Raw genomic sequence first — 26,162 nt, 5'->3', positions numbered from 1 at the left:
TAAACTCCGAAACATACTTCTGCAGACTTTGCAAAGCAAAGACGTTTAAGGACGGCGCTGTTCCGGGACAGTTTTACGGCAATAGGGTAATGAAACCGACTAATTCAGAACAGTAAAGCCCACGAGACAAAAAAAGGTGGTACAAGATACTGTATCATCTTTTGAAGGCAAAATGTTATTCAACTTGAAGATGACATTTTCAAAAAAAAGGCCAGACGTCTTCTACTAAAATGGAGGCCTAATTCATCAGACGCCACCTCGCCTTCACGTTGTGAGCAGCGTGCCCGAAAAGCAGTAACTAGGTATTCTTTTCCGCTTATATTCATTCATCGTGCCTCCTTCTTAGACGAAACCTTCTAGCTTTTCTTCTTTCATTGGGTGCTTGCCACTGAACGAGGGGTAAACGAATAAAAAGTGGCACAGCAAGTTGACTCCACCATTAAGTTGATTTTGGGCTTAGCACTCCTCAAATCCCCCAACAAAATAAATCCAAATTTAATTGCTGATAAATGCAGTACGGGCGAGAAGAAATTGCAAGTTGTCAAAACAAAGTAGAATATGGTTGTTGTTTAGGATCTGCGGGATCCTAAGTCCCCATCCACTTGATGGTGGACCGGACTAAATGAGGAGCAACTTACTCCCTCGTTTTTTAGTCCATGGATCCCTAGTATTGGAGCGTAGCACCCCAAGCATTAAGAATTGAAAAAATCAAAAATTTTGACTGACGGTTTCGTCAGTTGTCAAAACAAAGTAGAATATATTTCGCCTGTTCAATCGACTTGAAAAGGTGCCAAAGTTCAAAGAGAGTAAGTTAACCTTAGGGTGGAATTAGGTTTGTTTCACTAATCTAAAAAAAAATATTTACACGATTGTAGCAAAGAATTGGAAGTATTGGGGCAACAACGGAAAAACATACTTAGACGTCTACAAATTGCAAACCGTATTATTTCTTCACTTAAGGGTATTTTTACGAAAGAGCAAATTCGGAAAATGGGAAATCCGAATAAAAAGATGCATTGAAATAGTGAGGATATTTCTGCTGCCATTTCTTTTTGCTCTGCTGGACCACGAGCATACAGGCTTCCATACAAAAAGCCGTAGGATTAGCAGTGCCGACACTAAAGAAATGGGCTGCAAAGATAAAACTAAATCCTGGAATTGTGGATTCTGTATGGCAACTACTATCAAAGTACGACATTAAGGAGCGACTGGGTATTTTATCTTGAAGATCTTACCGTGTCTATTCTGTCTACACTGGGTACTACTTATTACATGTACTATGCACCCAATTATATAAAACTACGGCCGTATGTCGCTCGGGAGCATCGCAAAGCCTAAAGGACATCTTTTTAACGACGAGCGCGGTGAATGGCGGTTTGTTTGTTTCTGAACGTTTAACTGTCAAAATTGAATTTTGAGGAGGTAATTATTTAGGAAATACTTTATGTAATTGTATGTAATGTTATTTAACAGAAAATTTCCTTTCTCCTCAGCTGATTTGACATACTGTCCCGATATTATGAAGTAACAGCGCGAATTGCAATCGAAAACTGATATAGTGAACGATCGCGTTAGACGCAAACCCCAAGCAGAAAATTTCGCAAGGCTGGCAAGAATCGTGAACGCAAAATGCATCTGTTCAAAATTCCGTTTTGACAGTTAAACGCTCAGAAGCACACGGAACATTGAGCGCGCTCGTCATCGGGAAGCCGATGCCCACAAGCAACGGTCGTGTTGGTTTCGATCGTCAAATCGCGCGCAGCTGTATAAATTCCTGTGTGTTTACTACTTTCTGTCATGTTTGAAGATCGCTCATTCCGTCTGTCATGACTAATTTGAGATGTCATATGTTTTGTAGATGTTGGGTAGTTAGGGATTCTCTTTTGTTCCGCGGGCGGTAATGATTAAAAGGCGTTCGTTTTGATCTGTAGCATTTAGTTTCAAGAGAGCAAATATACGAGTATGTCGCTGGTAGACGTGGATTCCTGGTATGATTCTGTGGACAATGTTTTTAAACAATGTATTTTCAAGTTAAGCTAATTATGCAGTGAGTTACCTCAGTCGGACACTATTGGTTATTATCAATAATTTCTCTGGATAAAGGTTTTAATCTGGGCAACATAATAGGAAATAGTCACAACATTGGATGAATTGATAATAATAATTTGGAACTACACAAGGGATCGCTCATTTCGTACAAGAAAAGTCATTATCGGGTTGAAAGTAAGCACTTCGGAGCGCTTTACTTTTGCCAGAAGACCTAATAGCACTTTGTTAACTATAATAAAGTGACTTTGGTTCTGTGGTAGGTGAAAATTTAGTAGGAAGATTGTCAAACTATCTCATTGACATAGAAGTGAGAATGATTGTCCATTTTCTCATCCTTCGAAAATCCCAGTAAATCGAAAGAAGTAGATGATTCAGTTGAAAAAGGTAAAGCCAAAGTTACTGCAACTAATTTTCATTTCAAATACCACATTTGTCTCATTTCTCAAAACAGCGATCCATAATTTGCCCTCTAATCTACGTGTTCCTGACAATGAAAGATTAGATTAGGCAATCTCATATCTTGGCTCGAATTCATACTTACGGTGGGAGAGAAAACAGGAAACGGTTGAAATTTTTTATGTAAAAGCACAGTTTTGTAGAGTTTTGTCCTTTGTTAAATGGCAACTTTCAGCTATATGACGTTTTACTTTGGAGCGTTTCCTGTTACTTTATCCATTTTTCCTTTTCTGTTGGAACAGACATGTCTACGTCTAACTTATTACTCGCGCAGAACTGATTGTGATGATAATAAAGCTGAAGAACCGCCTCATAGTGGGAACAAACAATAAGAACGGCGAGACTGTGAACGCCCTGTACTCCACAAAGAAGTGAACAGCCAGCATAAAAATGAAGAAGCTCCACATCATGGAATGCCATACAAGTAGTGAACTTAAGCTTTCTTTAACAAGGGATTGGTAGGTAGTAAGAATAGATTGCCTGTCCCCCTGCCAAGAGTGCGAAACCAGGTTTCACCAGTTCGTCGGTCCATTCATTCTCCTCTTTAGTCCTATGTCCGCTAACCTGTTCAGTTTGGCCCTGCTCTGACTCAATAATTTGGAGAATCTAAAGTTTTGATTATGGTTTGATTGTCAGTCAAAGTATCTACACATATTTCACTTGTAAGATGGGTCACACTTCATCCGCCGTCAACCCTCCCCAAGAAAACTACCTTTCGAACTTCCAAAGTTCGTTTCTAGCTTCTTGGTGAAAACAGTATTTTAACCAGAAGTTCTGTATGATCGTAATCCCCGGAGCCTGGCAGCACTGCACGCTACAATATATCTGATATGAAGCTTGTGTGGGAGGAGGGATAAGAAGGTAGCCCATTGGCGAGTTACGTACTTATAATACAGTTTCTGCTTTCGTGAAATATGACGCCGCTCTACACGTCGTGAGAGAGTTCGTGGCGACGTTTCAAAATTCTACAAACCAGACGCCGATTTGTAATAATACGATTCTACACCATTTTTAGCATTCTGCTAGATAATGCAATTCTAAATCTCAGAACATTGGTTTGAACATAATTGTAATTAGTTAACTCCTAGACTTTTGAACCAAACACACGGAAAGTATAAGTTGCTAAATTAAAGTAGTCCCGTTGTTTCATTGTGGTCACTTTTTTAATTAAGTCGATGTCTGTCTGTCCATGTATCTGTCTGTCATATCCGATTTATTCGGAAATGGCTAAGCCAATTGACGCGAAATTTGGTGAGAACGTGTGGTCTGTGGATCCTTTTACATATAGTAAGTGTCGCCCTTTTGTGTTAAGTTTAAAAGGGGCTTCCCGATACATGCGAAGTGAAGGATGCAATTTTTTTTCGCAGAATATGGGTGGGGTATGGAATGAGGGCTCAATTAGTACTTTTCAAAACTGGCCCCATATTAGATATCGGTTGAAACGTAGGGGAGTGAGCACTCAAAATATAACCCCCAAAAAGCGTAACAGGTCCCGTTCTCAGAACTTATCCAACCAAAAAATCACGGTGGTGTATCTAAACGAAATCTAGGCTTCCAAATACATCCCGTTCCGATACTTGCACAAATAAAGTCAATAACAGTACATTAGCATATTTTAGAATAGAATATGAATTCGTCAATACCACAACAAAGTGAACTCACGTAAATGGGAGGTCGCAGTGAAACATTTCGATTCAGTTTTTTAATCATTTATATATCAATATCAATTACTTCAGCCAGGCATATGTACATATTTATATGGTATGCATATGTAAATGCAGTTTTGGGGTAGTGCCTAATTCAGATAAATATATTTGTACATTGAACAAACGGTATTCAATATACGGGCTTTATATGTACATATGTATACTTTTATGCACGGAGTAAATCGAAAATAAGTGTACGATCAATTTAAATACATTCATATAGAATACAGTATCCGGGGGGGCTTCTGTTATGGCTGTGTGTATGATGCAGTGCATTGGTTGCTTCTTTTGAAATTTGTCAACTGCAAGTAATTAAGATTGGAAACTTACAATAGTTTATAAAATGTTAACTCACATTGAAATGACCTTCACAATATATACTTGTTTGCAAAATCCGGATTTTAGTTTTGGGCGAGGTTGTTATTTGTGTAACAAGGTGAGGAACGAATTTTTATCGTCTTGTTTGATATTTTATTGCCAAAATTAATTAATACTTTGATATTTTCATGAGCAAACGCCAGCTGCCGGTCTACTGAAGTTTCTTCACTTGACTTGTGACGTCACTCAACATGACGCAGAGTTTTCAGTACTTTTGATTTTAATTGAAATGCAAAACCCTGATCATCTAAACAAAACAGTTTTCTTTCAAAAGCGAACTTCGAGAGTTTTATTATATTGCACTGTACAAATTATTTCCATCTGATGATAATATCAGTAGCCTGGTAGAGGATTCTTTTTCATTTACATCTATGTGTGTAGATATGTATGTGCTTTGAGTTCCTACTGATACCAACTAACGTAATTTTTAAGGTTTTGTGTGTGTAAAACGAAACCTTATTAAAATCGGTTTATTGTCTGTCTGTCTGCTTATCACAGTTATTATCTCCTATCAATACGAAATAGGTAACAAGTCGAAATACCGGAAAGTCGCGCTTTGGGTATGGAGGTTTTGTGTTCATCTTGTGTGAGAAACATCTACGCACATTTTTCCATTCATATATAGCTACAAATCCAACATATTCCTTTATATTTTTCCAAACTACAAGATATGCGTACAGATTACAGACATAGATACTATTCTCACCGTAAACAAACAAACTGCCTATTACCGAATACTGCACATATCTATGCATATATAAGTTGAAAGTACTTATATTTCCGGTTTACTTCTTGTACAAAAATATACATATATAGTACGAGCATTGAACACCGCTGGTGTAATGTATTAATATATCTATCTGGATTAACTACCCGCCAACTTCATTGGCACGTATATATACCTACATACACACACGTCTGTCTGGAGTAATTAATATTGATATACAAATGACTAAAAAACTAAAAATAATTCTTTCCGACCCCATTCATAAGAACTCATTTCGTTGTGGTGTTGACGAATTGATATGGGATGATGACGTTATACACGTCGTAGAATGCACAAAATTCACAACAAATGGCAAAGTTTCACCCTCTATAACTATTAACTGTTAATATTAGTTAGATTTTCTTCAAATTTGACCAAATTGTGCCTTATTATACAAATGCCTCCATTATACAAATGCAAAATTTTGTAGTTCTAGCATGAACTTAAGGGCGGTTTCCGGCTAAATTTCTAAAATGTGCTAATATACTATTATTAATTTTATCCATGCAGATATCGGAACGGGATGTATTTTGAGGCCTAGATTTCATTTAGATACACTACTGTGATTTGTTGTCAGGTTTTCCGGTTGGCTAGTTTCTGAGAACGAGACCTGTTACACTTTTTGTGGATCATATTTTGAGCCCTCGCTACCCTACGTTTCACCCGATATTAAATGTGGGAGCAGTTTCGAAAAGTACTAATTGGCTTGGCTACATTCTGCGAAAACAAATTGCACCCTCTATTCACATGTATGCGGAGCCCCCCTGAACTTAACACAAAATATCGTCGCTTGCTATATGTACACACCACACGCTCTCACAAATTTTCGTGGCAATCGGTCCAGCCGTTTCCGAATAAATGGGGTGTCACAGACAGATAAGCGGACAAACAAACATCGAATTGATTCTAATAAGGTTTTGTTTTACACAGAACATTAAAAAGGTGGGACCTGTGAATCCCCTTGCATACAGTGGGTAACATAGTCGCACGTTGTGTTTAAGGGGAATCGCCCTACAAGCAAAAGCGGGGTATACAATTCTTTTATCGAATATATGTGGTCAAGTGGGATATCAAATTAAAGGTGTCGATTGATTTTATCAGAAGCAGCTAGTTAGTTTTGGTATTCGTTGCAAAGGAGAGGAGTGCGGGGGTCCGAAAAGAGTCAAGGACTCGTTCTCAGAAACTACCCAACCCAAATATCTGAAAAAAATAGTAGTTCATGCACCTGCTATCTGGGCCTCCAGATATTCTCCATATCGAAGCCTGTTTAAATGGAGTTAATAATAGTATACTACCATATTTATTATAACTGTATTTCTTAGAAATTGCCTGTTTTATCCTAGAATAGGCTATAGAGCATGATCCTACCAAGTTTGGTGGAACAATCAATAACAAAGTTATAATAGGTCAAAGTTGTGGCTTCATTGCAAATTCTAAAACTTTGATTGTCATTATCATACTAAAGTGAATTGTCTCATAAACTATATGTATTAACATTACGAGCTAAGTACAAAGGAGACAAATGACCATTCAAATGTGCTTATATAAACACTTGTAAATCTAATTTTCAAATTCAAATTTTTTCTTTGCTTTTGATAAAAAGCTCGGTTAATTAAATTAATAATAATAAATGAATTACCGTAAGTTTACATAATGGGTTCTGGGATTGGCGTGCCATTTTAATGCAAACACCCATCAATCTTATTCTTTGCTATTAAATGGTAGTGTTTTATCCTAACTGACATAAATGCACCAAACAGTACAACCTTTGCTCTTACACTTTTTTTTTTTGGAAGCAGACAACTTTGCCGTACTTTTACTCTTCAAAAAGTCGTAGGTACTATACCTTAAAGTTCTCTTATAAATATAAAAATTATAGGCTCACGGAATATGAGGCCTGCGAGCGTCTTAGTCACTCCATTCAGTCGCAACTTGTACAACGTGATAACCAGCCGAAGCTATCAGAAGAGTATTATAGAATTTCAGGGAAGATACGTATCCAACTGAAACAGTTTTCGACTGAATTAGGTCAACTTAAAGCAAAGTTAGACTTCTCATCGCAGAAATCGACGCTGTAAGTTCAAGAATAATATATTTGTTAAAATTGTGGAAATTTGTTATTTTTTTTTACCATTTTCAGAACTTTCGAAGAACTCGAGAGACGTCAGCGACAACTTGAGGGAGTACAGTCCAAATTGAATCAACTGCAAAACAAGTTCAAAGCAACAGGACAAGCAGATAGAAATGCACTCCTTTCTTCTGGATCGTCAAGATTGTGGGAAGAAGATGACGATGTGGCTATCATTGATCCGAATACCCAAACTGTAGATGATTTGCGACGAACACAGGTCAGAATTATTGAAGATCAAGATAGGGGTCTGGAAACATTGTCACACAGCATTGCGCGTCAAAAACAATTGGCCTCTCAACTAAATGGGGAAGTTGAACAGCAAAACGGTAAATCGCGAAACATTTTTCCTTAATACACTTTTTTTCTGAATTAATATTTAGTAGTATATGCTTTACACAATCCCATGCTGAGATATTTCTGTATTAGCATTAATGTATTTTTTTTTTCAAATTTTCATAAGAGACTAAGTCGTGACCAATGCTCATTTAATTGTGTAGAACGGATAGAATTTTCAAATCGTTGCTAGTGCAAACACCTTTCTGAGATCAAGGGGTAAGCCTTTTTCAGTCTCTTAAATTTCTTGTAAGATAAAGCTCTCTTAGCCATTGTGCTGTTACTCGTCAGTCTGGCTAAGTGTTAACTTGCAGATCGTTCAATTTCTTCCACAACATTCAAAAGCCCACATCATACGTTTTAGCGCTGGGTATGCGGCCATGTGAAAGTTCATTGTTAAACGCCGATTTTCGAAAAAACTTTAGGCACTGACAGGGCGGTTCAAAACTAAAGAAACGGTTGGAAGGTATATTCTAAACAGTACATATTGCAGATTGAAAACATAGACCATTTAGCCAGACTGTAACAACACAGAACTCTTCGAAGGTGCCAGGATGACAGCAATTTCCATCTGGAGTTATAGTGCGGTTCTTTCATCAAGAATCATCAACGGCTTATGTGGATCTCGGGGTTCTGATGGAGAGTCTTTCACACTGAGTTATGAGGGCTGCTGTACTCGGTACACCATCTTGCATGTGCATATGTGGTGTTAAAATCTAGCAAAGCATGCTTCTGCTCATCAAGCCTACTCGTTGATCATTTTTCAATCACTTGTTAGAGACTTCGATGCCAATGCCTGACAGCAACCTTCTTTTAGGTGTCCTTCATAACTGACTTTCTCTTTCCACATGTTGATCCTGTTGCTGGGGCGAAGTTTACTTTGCTTTTCAAATTCAAAAGGGATAACAAATTATCTCCCATGACGTAATTGGCAAGAGAATTGCTTTTCATAGAAAAATTAACGAAGAGAATGCACTCTATTGTAGTGAAATGTTTTCAAATCAAGCATCCATATACCTTCTTGATGACTTAGGATAGTACTTTTCCGTGTGAAAGCTATGCTATTTCTAATTTGCATTTTTTTATAAAATTCTCTTTGATTTTGGAGGAAGATTCCAGAACATGAGCTTAGCTGAGGGACATATGATATGAATGGGTCATGAAGTCAATTCTCAAAACGAAATATCTGTACCATGCAAATTCTAGTTCTAAATCGATGGCACGGTAATAAGTGCGAGTTATAAACTCATTGAGTTATTCGTCCAAAGCATATAACGCCTATGTCTTCCATCCTTGGTGATAAAAGAGCCAAAGGCGAAAAGACACTCTAATGTTAAGAGATTCCCAATTGAGTTGGGGACTGTCTCAAGTAACCATTAAAGAAGTTTAGATTAGTATTCTGCTTGGGAGATTTTTCCCCACATCACCTAAAACGTATGACATTCTAATATCATGACTATATCTGCCGTATAATTAAATGCGAGTCCGTTGAATGAAGGTATCTGGAAGAGAGACCCTGAAATACAATGAAATATCACGGCAATTTATCGGATAGGTACATCGATTCCTTCACTCCAGTCCTAAAGCGTGGTTGAGAGCTCTCTTAATGGTTGCTAGTGGGGTGCCAGCAAAATTCTGGAGCTTTGTTACCGTGGAAAAATATAAGAAGCGATGGTGAGGGAAACAAAAAGCGTCCTCAAGCAATGATCGCGCTACCATATACCATACCACGAAAGAGTTTTCAAGTGGTGGTAAGTCTTTACTCTTCTCATTCACCATGATGCGTAACTGAAGAGATGGAAGGAACGGATACCGATTGCTCCTCCAAATACAAACGAAATTATGTTTGTTATCAGACAAAGGCGCCGAACTTGATGCCCTCTCCTAGAACTACTCCTTGCAGCCTCTGCAAGTCTAAGATCTTTCAAAATCAGCGAGGATTTAATGATAATTATGAATACGAGAAAGAACAACCGATGTAACTTAAGTGGTTGGGTAGATGAGTTCTTCTAACTGTCGCGAAGATACCAAGTAAAATCATCCGAGAACGCATTAAGGAAAACTGCTCCTTATGCTCTTTTTCGATTTCGAAAAGGCTTTCAAAAGCGTCAACAGGGAGTGCACTTGGAGTGCTTTACGAATGAGAGAAATTAATAGTGATTATCAAAGCGACATGACAGCGTAAAATGTCGAGTTAAATTGTCAGAGGAATTTGAAGATGGAAGTGGGGTTCCCCAGGGTTTCATTTTCTCACCGCTACTCTCAGAAAAATGATCATTGAGTTTTCTGATACGTTCTAAAAGATAAATCTAACCAAATCACTCTTATAAAATGGAATCAAAATGTTTTAATTGAACGATTCCGACCAAAAAAGTTTACAAACATATCGGAAGTAGTCTAGTAAATCAATTTAAATTTCCCCCTGACCTGAAAACAATTTACTTGAATAGTAGATTATCTTTGCGTGTTTTATTCCCTAACGTTCCGCTGATAAGATGTCTGTGAAAAGCATCAGGCAAATTCTCCTGATGCGCTTTCTGACGGGATTGTGGTTTTCCGATCGACAAGCTCAATTGGCTATCCGAAAAAATATAGGGAACTTAATCTACCTTTTTCTAAATTTCAAAATTTCCTTCAAATTAATGACGAGACTATAACTAGACCCTTATACTGAATTGGCTGGTGGAAGTAGAGGGATTCAATGGGCGATATTATTTTTCCTCAGACATCAACTCCACTGACGACATTTGCCTTCTCTCTCGCGAGTCACGGACCTTGGCAAAGCGGCTGCAAATTTGGAGAAGAATGCTAGCAGAAACGAACTGTAGATAAATATCAACAAACAAGATTGTTAGTATGATTGGTCGTCGAACATTTTATATATCTGAATAGCATTATTTCTAGAGACGGCGAGACCAAACTTAATGTAGGCCGACCGGATTTTCTCGTGCTGTTTTTCAACAATGTTCCGGTCCAACGGTACGGCTACATCGATTATGAAGCACGCTCGTTCTTCCTTCAGAACCAGAACTAGATCGGGTCTGTAATGATTAACACTGTGGTCAGTGGCAATAGTGTGATCTCATAGTAGTTTGACCCGATCATTTTCCAATATTCTCTGCGGAGTATATTTATAATAAGGATGGTAGCATGGTAGCTTGCAATTAAGTTATACTTCAACGCAAGATTTTGATGGAGAATCTTGCAGACGGAGTTATGACGATTGGTGTACTCGATACTGGATGGTCTCCTCTTCACAGTTAACCTACAACTGGAGTTGGTGATTGAGGAGTCGTGAAGAATGTACCGTTTACAATTTTTTGTTGGGAGCGAAGCATCCTGAATTGAAGTTAGGAATGCTTCGGTCTTATAGAAAAGTACACCATTAGTCAACCATTTGTTGGAGGCTTCGATGTCAATGCCTGGCAACAACCAATTCTCTATATGACCTCCGTGAATGGGTTTCCCTTTCCACATGTCGATCTTCTGTTGGACTGAAGTAACATTCGACATGGGATCCCATTCTCTGGTTCTCAAGTTCAAAGGAGATAATTTATTATCTGCCATGACGGTAACCTGATGTAGTTGGCTAGAGGATTGTTTCTCATAGAAAAACTCACGAAGAAAATGCACTTGATTGTGGTGCAACGTTTTTAAGTCAAGTACCCCCCTTCCTCCCTGATGACGTGGGATAGTGATCCTCAATTTTTCGGCAGCTCTATTGTGCAATCCGTATTACTCCACTTTATCACACCGAATGCCATAATTTTATTTTTCCCGTACAGCTCAGTTTTAAGGACAAGATTCAGATGTCGTTCAAATTCTCCCAGCAACTTAGATTTGATTATTGCCACAGCGGGTGTGGTTGCTTGCAATATGCCGAGGTATTTGTACACGTCGTCAATTTGTATGTTATTTTGGCTGTATCCTTCGTTGTGAGTGTGTTTTGCCCGAACAATTGTTTTTATGCGACCTTTCTCCAAACCCAACTGCATGCCGATACCCGTGCTGAACTGGATGGTGATATCCAGCAAGGAGCGAAGTTGGTTCTCGTCTTTGGCATACAACTTGATGTCGTCAATGTACATAGTTGTCCGGATAGCTGAGTAGTTAGAGCACACGGAAGGTCGCGGTTCAAGTCTCACTGGTGACAGTGGAATTTGTATCGTGATTTGCCGTCGGATACCAGTCGACTCAGCTGTGAACGAAAACCTGAGTCAAATCAGGATAATATTCTCGGTCGCAATACTGGCCACATTGCCTCCTATAGGCTATTCTGTAGTGTATCGTTACGGTCTTGAATGAAGTGCTCTAACACACTTCAAGGCCCTGATCCAATATGGATTGTTGCGCCAACGATTATTATTATTATTAATGTACGTTAAATGGCTTAATGTACATTTCGACAATATGCCATGTTTGATTTGGAACCCATATTTGCTTTCATGCAAAAAATGGGACAGTGGATTCAAAGCCAAACAAAACGACAGTGGGCCTTTGAAAATGCCACGTTTGTGAGGATACCGATAGCTTCGTGCTCCAATTCTTCATTACTGTTCTCAGAAGAAGGACGACATTCGGGTCGATTTTATACAAGCGTAGCACTTGTAGTAACCGCAAATGTGATATGAAGTCAAAGGCTGATTTATAATCGATGTATGCTGTCGAGATATTTCGTTTTTGGTGGACAGCCTGCCTTACAGCGACCGTATCGAATACAAGCTGTTCTTTGCAGCCTCGGGAGCCTTTTGCGCATCCGTTTTGCTCCTCAGCTATCAATTTATGAACATCGAAATGTTTTGAGATGTTCGCGCACAAAACTATAAAAAGACCTGGTAGATGGTAGGAAGACAAGTAATTGGTCGACATTTTGAAGGGCAAGAGGCACCCTGTTCCTTGGGGATGAGAAAAGTTATCCCTTGGTGAAAAATTCTGGAACTAATTTCGGATCGACAATCATCTGATTAAAATGATTTGCCAATACCCTGTGAATACTCTTGAATCGCTTCAGCCAGAAGTTGTGAATCTTATCAACTCTTGGCGCTTTCCAATTACCTTCCTTGTGCTGTTTCTACGTCGACTTCAGTTACGTCAGGCATGGCAATTTCGGGGAGGGCCTCGCATGAACGCATAAGGTGTGGGAACCACGCTGCTTCTAAATTGCAACGAGTGGATTCGCTCCAAACACTTCTCCAGAAGTCTTCTGCCTGATCCAGATCGAGTTTACGGATGCGATTGAAGCATACCGCAAGTTTCTGCTTCAGCATCTCGAGGATTTCTTCGATTGGCCCATCATTGGAGAGATGGTAGTTTCCAATGATGTTCGCAACGCATCTGTGCACTCTTGGTGATGGATTTCCAAGGAGTGCTCTCCTTTCTCAACTTTTTGACTCCTTTGTTGAGTCGAAATACCCAGAACGGTAAAGTTCTTCTTCGCATATCTCTGTTATTCGCTCCAAGATGTTGATTATGGTTGTTATTCACTATCACCCGGTACTGGTTGACGACGTTCTGTTCCGGAAATCGGGTTATGGACGCGTCATGTAGTCGGTGTCTGTACCCCGATGGATTCCGTTTCAAATCCGTGACACGGTAATAGCTGCGGACGACGCGGACGCGGAGTCATTGAATTGGTTCGTCCAAACCATACGACGCCTAGGTCTTTCCTCCCTGGTCGTTGACGGCATAACTGCCAAAACATCCAAGGGCGAAGAGTCGCTCTGATGTTGTTGAGCGACCCTTAACCGTGTTGGGTACTGTCATCGTGTCCCTGGGGTCCCATCAAAAGAAATTGAAATATTATCCCCAATTTTGTTCCCCCAAGTATTGGGGAGGCAGTCAACCTTGCAACAGAGCCCCAATGTTTCAATGCCCCATGGTTACCTCCAAAGATAGGGAAGGTATTTGAAGGGGAGCCGCTGAAACACAGTGCACTGCAATTCATCCGATAGGCGCGTCGATTCCTTCATCCCCTGAAGGAAAGAACAGGTAAGGAAAGACGAACACAAGCAGGAACGTTCTGTTTGTCCGCAGCTACATATTTACAAGATTAACTTGCGATATTCGTAGCTCACCCGGTAGGCCATGTCATCCGCAACCCATGACACGCGCCTGGTCGCTTGCAGCTCTGCGTTAACCTGGTGCACCAGGTATATAAATTTATCTTATAAGTGCAAAAGAAATTTAGGCGAGTTACGGGCACGCGTGTATTTAGATACGGTTAAATGCAAACTCAAGTTATTTCGTTAGACAAAAGATAGCAGTCCCATGCCACACACATGTATCATACATACCTTTTTTTATTTATTTACAGATTTTTTATTGTTTTTCTGATTTCGTCTCTGTTTTGATAATAATTTTGAGAACCAAATACTTATTAAAATCTTCGTATTAATTTGTGGGTAACCGTGCACACCCCTCTATTTTCAAAAGCCTAATGTTAATTGAAATTACCATAAATTTCAGTCAAATGTTTAACGTTGATGACTTCGACGCAATTTCTGGGTGGCTTTATAGATTTCCAGTCCGCAGAAAAGTTTCTTTTCATAAAGCGAGCGGGAAAGTAGCAAGTTGATAATAATTGATTGGGGATTGTTGGCTCTTCTTAAACTCAGAATATGAAAGTAGCTGCATCCATAACACTTATTCGAGGAACACTAGCATATCGGAACTATCATTTCCCTGAGATAAAAATGATACACATATTTTTATGTCGGAGGACGGCGATCAACGGCCGATGTTGAGGTGCGATGGTCTCATAGGGAACGACTTTGCAATCAGTGACAGTGGTAAAATGTCGGGTCTTATGACAATAGTCGATTTGCGTTTTACTGTTCCCACTATAAAATGTAGGGAGATGACACAATCGTTTGACGAACCATGTATTCATAAGTACATCGATTATACGCTCGCCACTCTCTCTCCGATCTCCTTTCCCCCATGGCATCTATTACCGCCTGTATTTTCACCCACATGACCATTAAGGCCGCCGGCAATGATGATATAGCCGTCGGCAGGCACGTGACAAGTCTTTTCATCGATAAGTTGCCAGAAGGCATCTTTCTGGGCATCCAGTCGACCTGTCTGTGGTGCGTACGCGGTGAACAAGTGAAAAGTGCAATTAGCTGATATAATGGTGAGCTTCACCGGCCGATCCTCAAATCGTTCGACTTCTTTAATGGAATCACGGAAGCCCTCTGAGATGACAATGCCAACACCGTATTGAGTGTGTGGGCTACTAAAATAGAGAAGTTTATAGCCATTTTTACCGCGTTCGCCTTCAATGTCGCAGCTCTTGGCACCAGACCATCGGGTTTCTTGCAAAGCGCAGATATCAATGTACCTTTTCCGAAGGGCTCTTGCGAGTTCCTCCGATCTCACTGGACAATGCAAACTGCCACCAGATAAACAGAACTTTTATCAATTTTAGAACAGTTTTTTGCCTCCAAATACAATTAGCTTAATTCAGCCAGCGAAATAAATGAAGGCGATAACGAAGGCGAAAAATTTCCAAATATAAAAAAAATACCTACATATGGTGAAGCATTATCTCTACTTTCTGTACAACAGAATTATTTTCATAATAATGAAAATGCTCATCATCATTTGATTGAGGAAGTCATTTTAAAAAGATCAATCAATTTACATTTTACACAATCAAAGATCAATGAATTTCTTAAGTGATCCCATTTTCGTTTATTATTGTCGCCCTATTTCTATGAATAATTTACGTTGTTCATTTTATAAATGATGACTGAAATATATATTTTGTTTTCGTTGTCTAATAAAATAAATTCATTAATTTTTAAGCGATTTTTTTTAAATCCAACCCTTAACGGACAAACTCAATATTTTACATATATAGAGGATGGTTAATTGAACAATATTGCATTAATCCGAGTTCGGGCTAAATGTACAGCCCTGTTAAATACAAAAGATTTTGAAGCTACAATTGATTGCATTTAAACGGGCTCCACAGTATCTTGCAATTTGGGTTAGAATAAAAAATACAGTATTTGCAAAATATCAAATCCAAAGTAAACATTATCAATTCGTCGCTTAACGTACTTGCTATTGTTTTCCATCTAGATATCATTGACACTTTAGCTGATTCGATGGAGAATACCAATACTCGTGTCAGCAGTGAAACTCGGAACGTCGGGCTGGTTAGTCGACAAGATAAAACTTGGGGTACGTTCTTTAAAATAATGTTTTCTATGGTATTAATCATACTTTTTTTCAGGATATTGGACTGTTATTGTTATATTATTTATAGCAATTTGTATTGTAGCATTAATTTAAGAAGTTCATGAATAAAATTATTGGTAACACCAAACAGGGCTGTAAATGATTTGATGCATTAAAACGGAACCTCCTAAAATAAAATGTAAAACAAGGAGGCTTTATATTACTGTAAAATTAGGGCTGCTTATGCGGTGGAGTAGTTGAAATATGAAAGAATTAAAAGAAGCACGGAGCAAACATTGTGAGAAGTCAAAATAAAACCAAGCAAACTATACTTGTGTTCGAATGGCTGAAGTGGTTAGAGCGCTGGGCGGTCGTAGCGGATGGTCGCGGTGCAAATCTCACTGATGGCAGAGGGATTTGTTATCATGACTGGATGTTGGGTACGAGGCGGCCAGTGTTGTGCAAAAGTTGGTTGCGATTAATGACTAACGAATTAATTCAATTGTTATTCGAAAATGTGCAAATAATTTGATTGATTGATTGGGTTATTTGCATTGAAATCAATTAATTGAAAAACCAGTTAACTAACGAATTATTCAGCAGTTTTCATTGATAATTAACGATTGGCTATGACTGGAAAGTAAGCGCATTGCATTTGAAGGGCTTTGCGATTTTCTTATGAATTATGTAAACATTAGCATAGACGTTTTGGGGCTGAGAAATGTTCTGAAACTTGAGTGACGTTTGCGTAAACACAAAACCTTATTAAAATCGGTTTACTGTTTGTCCGTCTGTCTGTCTGTCTGTCCGTCAAAGTTATAGAAGGCCAAAGTTCAGTATTCTATGTGAATTCATTGTACTCTAAGCCGTGTGACGTCATCATCATGTTGTACTGTATGTCGTGGCGGTTTTCTCGTTGTGTTTTTAATGTCGAAGGCTAATAAAAGCAGCACATTTTGAGTAACTATTATATTTTACTAAGGCATTATAATGATCACAAGGACTAACGAACTGCGCGTCTGGGGAGAAGTTCGTTTCGCATTAATATGCTTTGCTCAGCATCGTTGGCTGAATGTTGAATAGCGATGTATAGTGGTTCGGGTACAATACTCCCCCTTAAATGGTGTGTAACAATTAAAAATTGTCACGTCGACGTTTCGGAGGGTAAACATGCCGTACGTGTTGAAGACGAGGATTCAACGGGGGCAGAATATTGGTCGCTGGATTAGAACTTGGTAGTGCCACCCTATGTGTTGAGAACCCCCAATAGAAACATCGGTTGACGATGGTCTTGTTGGGCTTGCGTAGGATAAACCTTAAGTGACACATCAGCAACGTCAAGCAGTCGTTCAAACGGTGACGGAGATGGTTGATGCTGTCCTGGATTGCCAGGATCGATTTCTAAAAAGGTTGGTTTCAGTCTTTCCGTCGAAATGTTGATTTCTCGACCATTCAGATCAACTCTGTATACTGTGGCTGAGATCCGTTTGATTACACGGTGAGGTCCTGTGGATAGTTATGAACACGGCCTCTTAACAGATTCCATTCTCACGAATACGTGTGTACACGACCTGAGTCGAATTTCCCTCAGATGAAGTCGCGATTGGTTGAGAAACGCTTGCGGATTGCTATCGTTATTGTCATCCAGGAACCGCACGCCCGGAAACCTTAGGGAGGTACCGAATAAAATGTTGACGAAAGCAGCGTTTAACTCCTCTTCTACACTGGTGCGAAGATCGAGTAAAACCAAAGACAAAACATCAACCCAACGCGGGTTTTCTTCACAACACATGATTGCAGCCTTAAGAGGCCGGTGTCATCGCGCGATTGCGCCATTTAATGCAGGGTGATACGGTGTAGTCCCAGTGTGTTTACAGCCTAATAGTTTAGCTAGATCTGTAAAGAGCTCTGACTCAAATTGGGTACCCTGGTCTGTGGTTATAACACTTGGTCTTCCATATCACGATATCTATGTGGAGAGAGAAAGGTGTCAGCAACGAATTCCGCGGATTGATCGACTATTGGCGTGGCTTCCGGCCAACGAAAAAACCTATTTAACATGGTTAAACAATATCGATAACCCTGAGAGGGTGGAAGCGGTGCGACAACGTGCAGGTGGACTTGCTGGAACCTCTTATCGGGAACATTGAAGGCTAGTACACGTTTTTGGCATGTCTTCCCGTTTTGGACGTAAAAAACAGATTTGTTCGCGTGTCAGGCCACACGAATCTAGTTTGTAGCGCCTGCAATGTCGCTCGATTTCTGGAATGGAAACGATTATGGAAAGTATCGAATACTCTCGTCCTCAGAGGTTTTAGGACGAACGGCCGGACTATCGACATCGAGTTATCGCCGAAAAGGATTTTTCCACTTGCAAAGCTGACGGGTTGTGTCGTTAGAGATGAACAACTACCTGAGCTCGGGTAACTCGTAAGCGTTTTGATTACAAGTTGTCCATCTTCTGTCGCGGAAGTGGCGAATGCTGCAGTAAATTGCAAGCAACTCTCGATCGTATGTGGAGTCATTTTGTTCTGCAGTAGTTAACTTTCGTTCAAAATAGGCGGTTGGTAACCAGTGACACCTTGCAACTGTTTTAAAACTGAGCCGAACGCGATGTCCGAGGCATCTGTCGAGAGAGCGAGTCACTGATTCGGTTGGTAATGAACGAGACGGGCGGCGTCCACTAAACTCTTTCTACACGCGTCGAACGCCTGTTGAATTTGCTCGGACCACTGGATTTATCTCCCTTCTTACAGCGGCTCCAGTAATTGTGCGGCCGGGCTTGTAGATTATTAGCATTTGGAACGAATCTCCGATAGTAATTCAGGACTGCAAGAAATCGACGAAGTTCCTTCGAAGTGGTTGGTTTCTTAAAGTTTTTGATAGCTTCGACGCGGGATGACAGTGGGAGAATGCTATGTTGGTTGATTTGATGTTCTAGAAACTCGAGTTCGGAATTTGGTGAAATGCATGGAGAAGGTCGACTTTAGAAAAAGTTGTCTGCCAGCCAGTCCAGTGTTTGATGGCATTTAATCGGCGATAATTGCTACACAGTCTCCACGTTCCATCCTTTTCAGGTGCCAAATGTAGCGCACTTGAACAAGAGCTGTGGGATGGGCGGCAAAACCTTTTTTGCAGTAAATAGTCAAACTCCTGTTTGGCTATTTTTAGTTTCTCCGGTGTTAAACGTCGGTCGTTCTGCGACGGGAGGACCAGTAGCACGATGTTATGTCTAACGTTGTGGGTCTTGCCTGGTTTTTGACATAACGGTGGCGATTTCCGGGAATTCATCGAACAGATGACGAAATTTACAATCTAGTGTAACTGTCCTCATAGTTGTGGGATCCAATAGTCGATTGTTCTTTATAGCCATCACAAGCGTGATGTCGCAAGAAGTCTGCACCGATGCTGGGTTTGAAAATGTCGACAACGTGAAATTTCCAACTGAGGGAACCTCTAAAAGTTAAGTTAATGTTAAGCACTTGATAACCGTAAGTCGTTGCGAATAGTTTAAGGTCTTTTTGTGCCAACTAAAAAGTGGTGGCCGGTTGAATATAAAAAGACGTTGTTTGTAGATATCGTTGACTTCTATCTATCTACACTAGTTTTCATGGGTGTGGGGTGTCACTACTTTTCCTGGCGATTCGACCAGGTGCACGGCGGTTTGCAGTATCATGCGGCGGCACTAAATCTGGTGTGAAGCGCAATTTCTCGTTTTATTTGAACATCTGCGTCGTGAAGAATGAGTATACGTTCTTGTACGTCGTCTGTGGTAACGAATTCTCCCGAGACAGTTCAGGGACACACGGATTGTGGCTAACTACTCCTTGACTGAGTCGATAGAGTCTGGTGTTGGAGTAGTGATGGCAGAAACGTTAGGTGGTTCGCGAACTTTCAAGATACGTTCGGCCATCTTCGAAAGGCGCCCAAGATCAGAAATCAGCGTGCGTAATAAGTTTTCCGATTCTTTCGTACCATCTTTTGAGTTTCATTGGCGGTAACAACCGGGCTTTTGATCGTCTAATTCCGGACCAGTAAGGAGCTCGCGTATTTCCGTTGTTGATCTGAAACGTTCGAAATGATGCTTCGACTCTCGCAAACCGGAGAGTCGGACGTGCATGCCAGAACGGAGGCATTTCAAACGATGTCACATTACAAAGTTGCTCAACGGCAACGGTGACTGCTCCGGCGAAAACGCCAAGTTCGTCGTCATTTTCAGGATCGGAAAACTTTTCCTCGCTTGTCACGATCTAAGAATTACTAACGTGTCGTAAACAGCAGAGTCACCAATGTAGCGTATGTCGCGGCGCTACTCTCGTCATGTTTTTAATGTCGAAAGCTAATAAAAAGAACATATGTTGAGTATATATATATTTAACTAAGACATTGCAATGATCACAAGAACTAACTGCCCGTTTGGAGAGTTCATTAGGCATCAATGTTCTTTGATCATCATTGTCGGCTGAATGCTGAATGGTGGAATACAGCAGTTCGCCTACAATATGAAGTGAACTCACATCACACGCCATCTAGTGGCATGCCCCACTAGCTTGAGTAGCATCTTCCTCCGCCCCGTTCTTCAGCAGATGACGGGTTCAGGACCACTATGTAGCGACATGGTAATGACATGACAGCACCAACATGGCAACGCATTTCAACAGCGGATATGCTCAACAAAGTAACGTCACTATATGGATCGGGAAGGATATAAATTCGACGCCATCCGACTCTTTTACACACTCTTTCTCTCGACCTTCTCGGTGTTTGTTGAATAAATGTGGTTGTGCTCAAGCGAGAAGAGACCTTCGGGCCTCGACGTGGTGTTGCTTATCAACACGGGTGCCGTATTCCATAGTTCGGTAGATATTTAGGTAATTCTTGCATCCACCAGTATGAATGCTAAGCCATGCACTTGGAGTAGACTGGTACCGTTGTTGCCTGTCTCAGCGGGGCTCTGATTGTGGTCACAAAATCAATCCGTGTCTTAAGAGGACCGTAGGGTTAAGTCTCATGACAGGTGCCTACGTAAAACACTATGGGCTTCACTGCCTGATCCATGACAAGTGATCGCTGCTTTCAATGATCGGTGCTAACGTTCTATCAGCCCGTTGCATGATGGGTGGTACGCTGTGGTTCGCTATCTCGAAAGCGAAAGAACGGTGCGGAAAGACGATGACTCAAATTGTGAGCCTTGGTCGGTCACGATTGTTCTGGACACACCAAATCTGGCAATCCAGGTGTTGTAGAATGCACTTCCCACGTATTCTGCCTTCATCTCCGCAATCGGATCTGCTTCCGTCACCTCGTATATCGGTCCATCATCGAGAGAATGAAACGCAATCTGTTCGAGGGCAGTAAAGATCCAACGATGTCTGTGTGTACTTCCTTGAAACGTTTGGTTGGAAGTGGAAACTGCATTGGCTCGTTGTGAACATGTCGGCTAACTTTTGCTCGCTGGCATTGTTGATAATTTTTGGCTCAAGCTTTTACATCACGGTCCATTGAAAGCCACGCGTTTTTCTCCCTGATTTGTTGGCTGGTGGACTTTGGACTTGGGGTGGGAAAATGTGTTGTCGAAAATATTGAACATTGTCGTCCTAAGTTTGGCTGGTAAATAGGGTCGAATTCGCTTCTGCGAGATGTCGCAGTAGATTGAATTGGAACTACCGTCGAGCGAAACAAGTTTAAGCTGAAGCGCTGTGTCGGATGAAAGATGCTGCGAAGTTCGGCGTCGTTTTTCTGCTTATGAGACAGCTGCTGTAGATCGACAAATGCCGGCATTGTTATTGCGTCCATGCCATCTCTCGAAAGAGTGTCTGCTACCACATTCGCGTTGCCAGAACATGCACTATCTCGTTAGTGAATTAAGAAACGTATTTTAAGTGCCTGTTCTGTATGAGTGTCGCGCGCTCCGATTTCTGCTTCAACGCGTAATGTGATCGGTGCGGATATGAAATTTGCGACCTTCCACCATAAAGCGAAATAATTTTATTGCCAAATAGACCGCCAACGACTCTCCATCGTATCCGCTGTAACACGCATGAACTGTTCGAAAACAGCTCCTACTAGATCGGATGTATCAGTTGAGATTCGAAGGTCTGCATCGTCGGCTGGATAATGACGTTTCGGCGATGGTTTGCTTGATCTCTTCAAAAGCTCAAGAAGACTCGGTGTTCCATTCTATCTGGATGTTGTCATTCCGTTTGCTTCCACATAGGTAGACGTTCAAAGGGGCTAAGATCTTGGGTGCGTTCCGCGGGAATCGCCTGTAGAAATTGACGACCCTTAGAAAACGTCAAAGATCTCTGACTTTCTTCGGCCTCGGGAATTCCTGAATGGCTTGGACTTTCACCTTGAGTGGCTCAATACTGTCCTTTGTTACCATTTGCCCAAGATACTCCACTTGATCAGCCCCGAATGTGCACGTTTCAGGATTGATGCGGAGCTCATGTTCAGCCAGACGTTCACATATGGTCCGAAGATGTTGCTCATACTCCTCCATCGATGTCGACGCGACGAGGATGTTATCAAGGTAATTGAAGCAAAACGTGAAACCGCGTAATACGGAATCCAACAACCGTCAAAGTGTCTGCGCGGCGTTCTGCAATCCGGAAGTCATCACGTTAAATTCATATAGCCCAAACGGGATGATCACCGCCGTCTTGGGAATGTCCTCCTCGGAGATCGTGACCTTCTGGGATACCCGTACCACATCTAATTTTGAGAATGCCATTGACCCCTTGCACAATGTCATGGACGTGAGGGATTGGATACTTATCAGCAACGTTGACCGCATTGAGCCTGCGATAGTCTCCGCATGGACGCCGACCATATTTGTTCTGTTTCATTTACAGCGGACTGGCCCAGGGGCTCTTGGACGGTCGGCAGATTCCCTGCTAGATCATATACTCGAATTCATTGCGCGCTACCTTAAATGTCTACCTTAAAAGTGTCTCGAGCGTTCGGCTGTTGGCTGTGTTTTGGTCTCAATGCAATGTTGGACACCATGTTTTGCTGCCCCGCGGGAACACGTAGTGGCAGTCAGGTGTGGAAATTCACCCAAAATAGCGTGAAATCTATTGCTCCTGTTCAAAGTAAATATGAATTCAGCATTGCCTCCAAAAATGTGGGCATCGACAACTTTGATATGGAGTTTACTAGCATCCTGCGACGAAGGTCTACTAGTAGTCCAAAGTCTGCGCTCACGTTTGCGATTCAGAACACCCATCTAAATGCTCGACACAGACCCAAATTCAACGTGAGTAGGCGCTCGCCATAAGTATCAGTTGTTGTACCGTTTGTGGCGAAAAGTTATTTCGCCCCTTTCGTCTATCTGGTGGAATGACGGACACGTCCGCTCCCGTATCAACGAGAAAAAGTAGGCCTCCGTCTTTGTCTCTTATCACTAAACGATTTTGTGTCTCGCCGCCGCCAATCGCGCCTACCGGCGACTAGTTTCCCGGAAAAGCGCAGGGTTTGTGGCGAAAAGTTATTTCGCCCCTTTCGTCTATCTGGTGGAATGACGGATACGTCCGCTCCCGTATCAACGAGAAAAAGTAGGCCTCCGTCTTTGTCTCTTATCACTAAACGATTTTGTGTCTCGCCGCCGCCAATCGCGCCTACCGGCGACTAGTTTCCCGGAAAAGCGCAGGGTTTTGTGGACTTTCGCTCCTCGTCCCTGACACAACGGTGGTAGAAGCAAATGGCGCTGTCGCGGTTAACTTTTTAATTTCGGGAATGTGGTGGGGTGTGGGAGTGAGGTCGTCCATTTCGCGACGTTGAACGGTCCTAAATTGGCTTTCAAACCGGCTGAGTTGTTCACTTATGTTGGCAATTCGTCTCGCCATGTCCCTATGTTCCCCAAGTTCGGATGCGTTACCGCCCGGCGTGATCGCTGCGACGTACAGCAAGTCCTCCTTTTCGCGGAGAATCTTCTCCGCCATTTGGGCCAGGGCTTCAACATCGAAGTGTACTGTAACGCTTAATATCTCCCGGGCACGGTTAGGTAATTTTTTAAGCCAAAGCATTCGAAGTGTACCTTGGCTTAGCTGTTCGCCGACAAGTTATCGCATGCGCCTTAGTAATTGTGTTGGCCTAGAATCGCCCAACTCTGGATCGGATAACGCCTTTGCCAAAGCGTCTTCCGGGAATTCCGCGAAACGATTTATTAGCTTGCTTTTCAGCTCAGCGTATTTATTGTCTTTTAGCGGATTCTCGATGATGTCCGTGATCTCGTCGAGAACGGACATGTCAAGCGCGGCGACGACCGCGTGGAATTTGGCGGAGTCGGACACAATTCGGCTGCTAGCAAATGGTGTGGTCCATGTGACTGAACCAGAATTTACTTGGATTCCCATCAAATTAAAACACTGGCGTTTGATTTGGACACCTTTATTCGCCGACGGCTTCGTACGCTGCACCATACTCATGGCAAGCGACCATGTGTCTTCTGTCTGAAATAATCCCTTGTATGGATCGGCATGACCTCCCTCGCTCTTAGATGTTGAGCCGATCGCTGTCGCGTTCCCATACACTCATCTCTAAACAAAAAGTAGTTATCTAGGTGTAAACCTGAGGCTCTCGAACAATAATTTATACCCTTGTCGGTTTTCAGAGTTCGCTTCGAGATCTCGTAATGAACGGACGTGTTGTGGAGCAATCCAAGAGTTCTAGGAATGGAAAATTAAAAAGTGACGGAAGTCTTAAGCGGAGTGTTCTGTAGAGCAATTAAACAAAGGAAGTATCGTTCTGTTAACAATATACAGTGAATCCCAATATTATTGAGACACCATATATTAAAGTATAATTTACATGCGTTTGTTTTTTTCTGTTTTCTTTTAGTGAACCGAATTCCTGACATCCACGCAGGACGGTCTTGGGGACTGGATGGGCGAAGACCGGGGGCCTTTCTGACGAAGAGGGGGACCCAAGCCCCGGAGACGAGAATCGAGCAAATCTGCTCGATATAATTAAAATTCTGAAGGAGGAGATCGCGGAGCACCGGGCAGAGCAGAACGTGAAAAACGGCAGGAGAAGGAAAACCTGTAAACCGGACAGCCCATTGAAATGGACGATATCGTGGGATGTGCGTCTGCTTTCGCCGGAGCTGTCTCAGTAGAGCCGACCAACTTTGAAGCCAGCAACATCGTAGCCGGCAACACTGAAGCCAACAACGTTGGAATAAAGTAGATCGTAACCAGCAACATTACCGCCGCAACATCGGAGGACGAAGATCCATTAGGTTTTTGGTTAGTGCCAAAAGTGTTAAAATTAGTGAAAGCACTCCCCAGGCAAATATTACTCCAACCCCCGCTCAGAAACCAAAGAAGCAAAAGATACCGGTAATTACCGGATATTCATTAAATGTTCCTGTTCTGCTAAAGTCCCTTAAGGCAAAAGGGATAAAGGCAACGTTCAAGAACCGTTCAAGAACTTCCTGACAAATCAGGACAAAGCTCTACATAAGGGGAATCCTTCTCTCCCAATGAAGTCTCAATCGGGACTTTTTATAGTGACCTTCGAGCCCTCTCAAGAGCTCAATGACGCCTTCAAGGTGAAATACATTCTACACCAGAAGGTTACCTTAGAAAAAATAAGACCGTTGGAACAGATTCAATGTTTCAATTGTCAAAATTTTGGGCACGTTGCTCAAAATTGTACATCGGTGCGTTAAGTGCACCACAAAACATCCGCGTGGCGACTGCCCACGCCCCTCAACGGAGGCAAAGTCGGCTATTCCGCCAGCTTCCGCGGTTGCCCAGCATATAAAGATATGCTGGCCCGAAAAGAAGCTGCCAAAGTCCGCAAATCTAAAGAAGCACAGCAGACCAAACAGGCAGTAGCACAACTGTCGCAAAGTTTGGCCAAACCAGGCATATCTTACGCCCAAGCCATGAAACAATCTTCGCTTCTGAATAAAAGTGCGTGTGATAGATAGACAGGCCCTGGTGCGGGATTGCCAGATTTTCCATCAGGTGCGACTACAGTAGCGAATAGTGACATACCTATCGTTGAGTAAATATGTGCTCATGTACTTTATTTTCTGTAGTGGCTATGGGAGCTATGGGAGCATATCCACAACATAAAAGCAACATGGAAGACGGAAGAAAGAGTAGAAGTACAGTAGAGAACCTCAGAATCGCTCCTGCCCAAGAAC

At 41.7% G+C, this 26,162-nt stretch overlaps 1 protein-coding gene across 1 annotated transcript; it reads left to right on the top strand.

Annotated features, from left to right (window-relative positions):
- On the top strand, nt 1–16,154 carry LOC119648646 (syntaxin-8). The gene is made up of 7 exons (XM_038050418.1): nt 1–806; nt 876–1,422; nt 1,494–1,988; nt 7,235–7,429; nt 7,496–7,812; nt 15,908–16,009; nt 16,062–16,154. The coding sequence occupies exons 3-7, from the start codon at nt 1,963–1,965 to the stop codon at nt 16,118–16,120; spliced, it is 699 nt and encodes a 232-aa protein (XP_037906346.1). The 5' UTR covers nt 1–806; nt 876–1,422; nt 1,494–1,962; the 3' UTR covers nt 16,121–16,154.
- Nucleotides 16,155–26,162: the final 10,008 nt, after the last annotated feature.

This window comes from Hermetia illucens, chromosome 2, assembly GCF_905115235.1.
Source record: "Hermetia illucens chromosome 2, iHerIll2.2.curated.20191125, whole genome shotgun sequence".
NCBI lineage: Eukaryota > Metazoa > Arthropoda > Insecta > Diptera > Stratiomyidae > Hermetia > Hermetia illucens.
The sequence above is the reverse complement of the archived record's forward strand: the minus strand, read 5'-3'. Positions and strand labels throughout refer to the sequence as shown.

What these genes read in the sequence shown, in the direction of transcription:
- LOC119648646 (XM_038050418.1), top strand. Translation starts at nt 1,963, where the DNA reads ATGTCGCTGGTAGACGTGGATTCCTG. An exon ending in CTGGTAGACGTGGATTCCTG is followed by an intron (nt 1,989 to 7,234) that starts GTATGATTCTGT and finishes TAAAAATTATAG; the next exon opens with GCTCACGGAATATGAGGCCT. An exon ending in TCGACAAGATAAAACTTGGG is followed by an intron (nt 16,010 to 16,061) that starts GTACGTTCTTTA and finishes ACTTTTTTTCAG; the next exon opens with GATATTGGACTGTTATTGTT.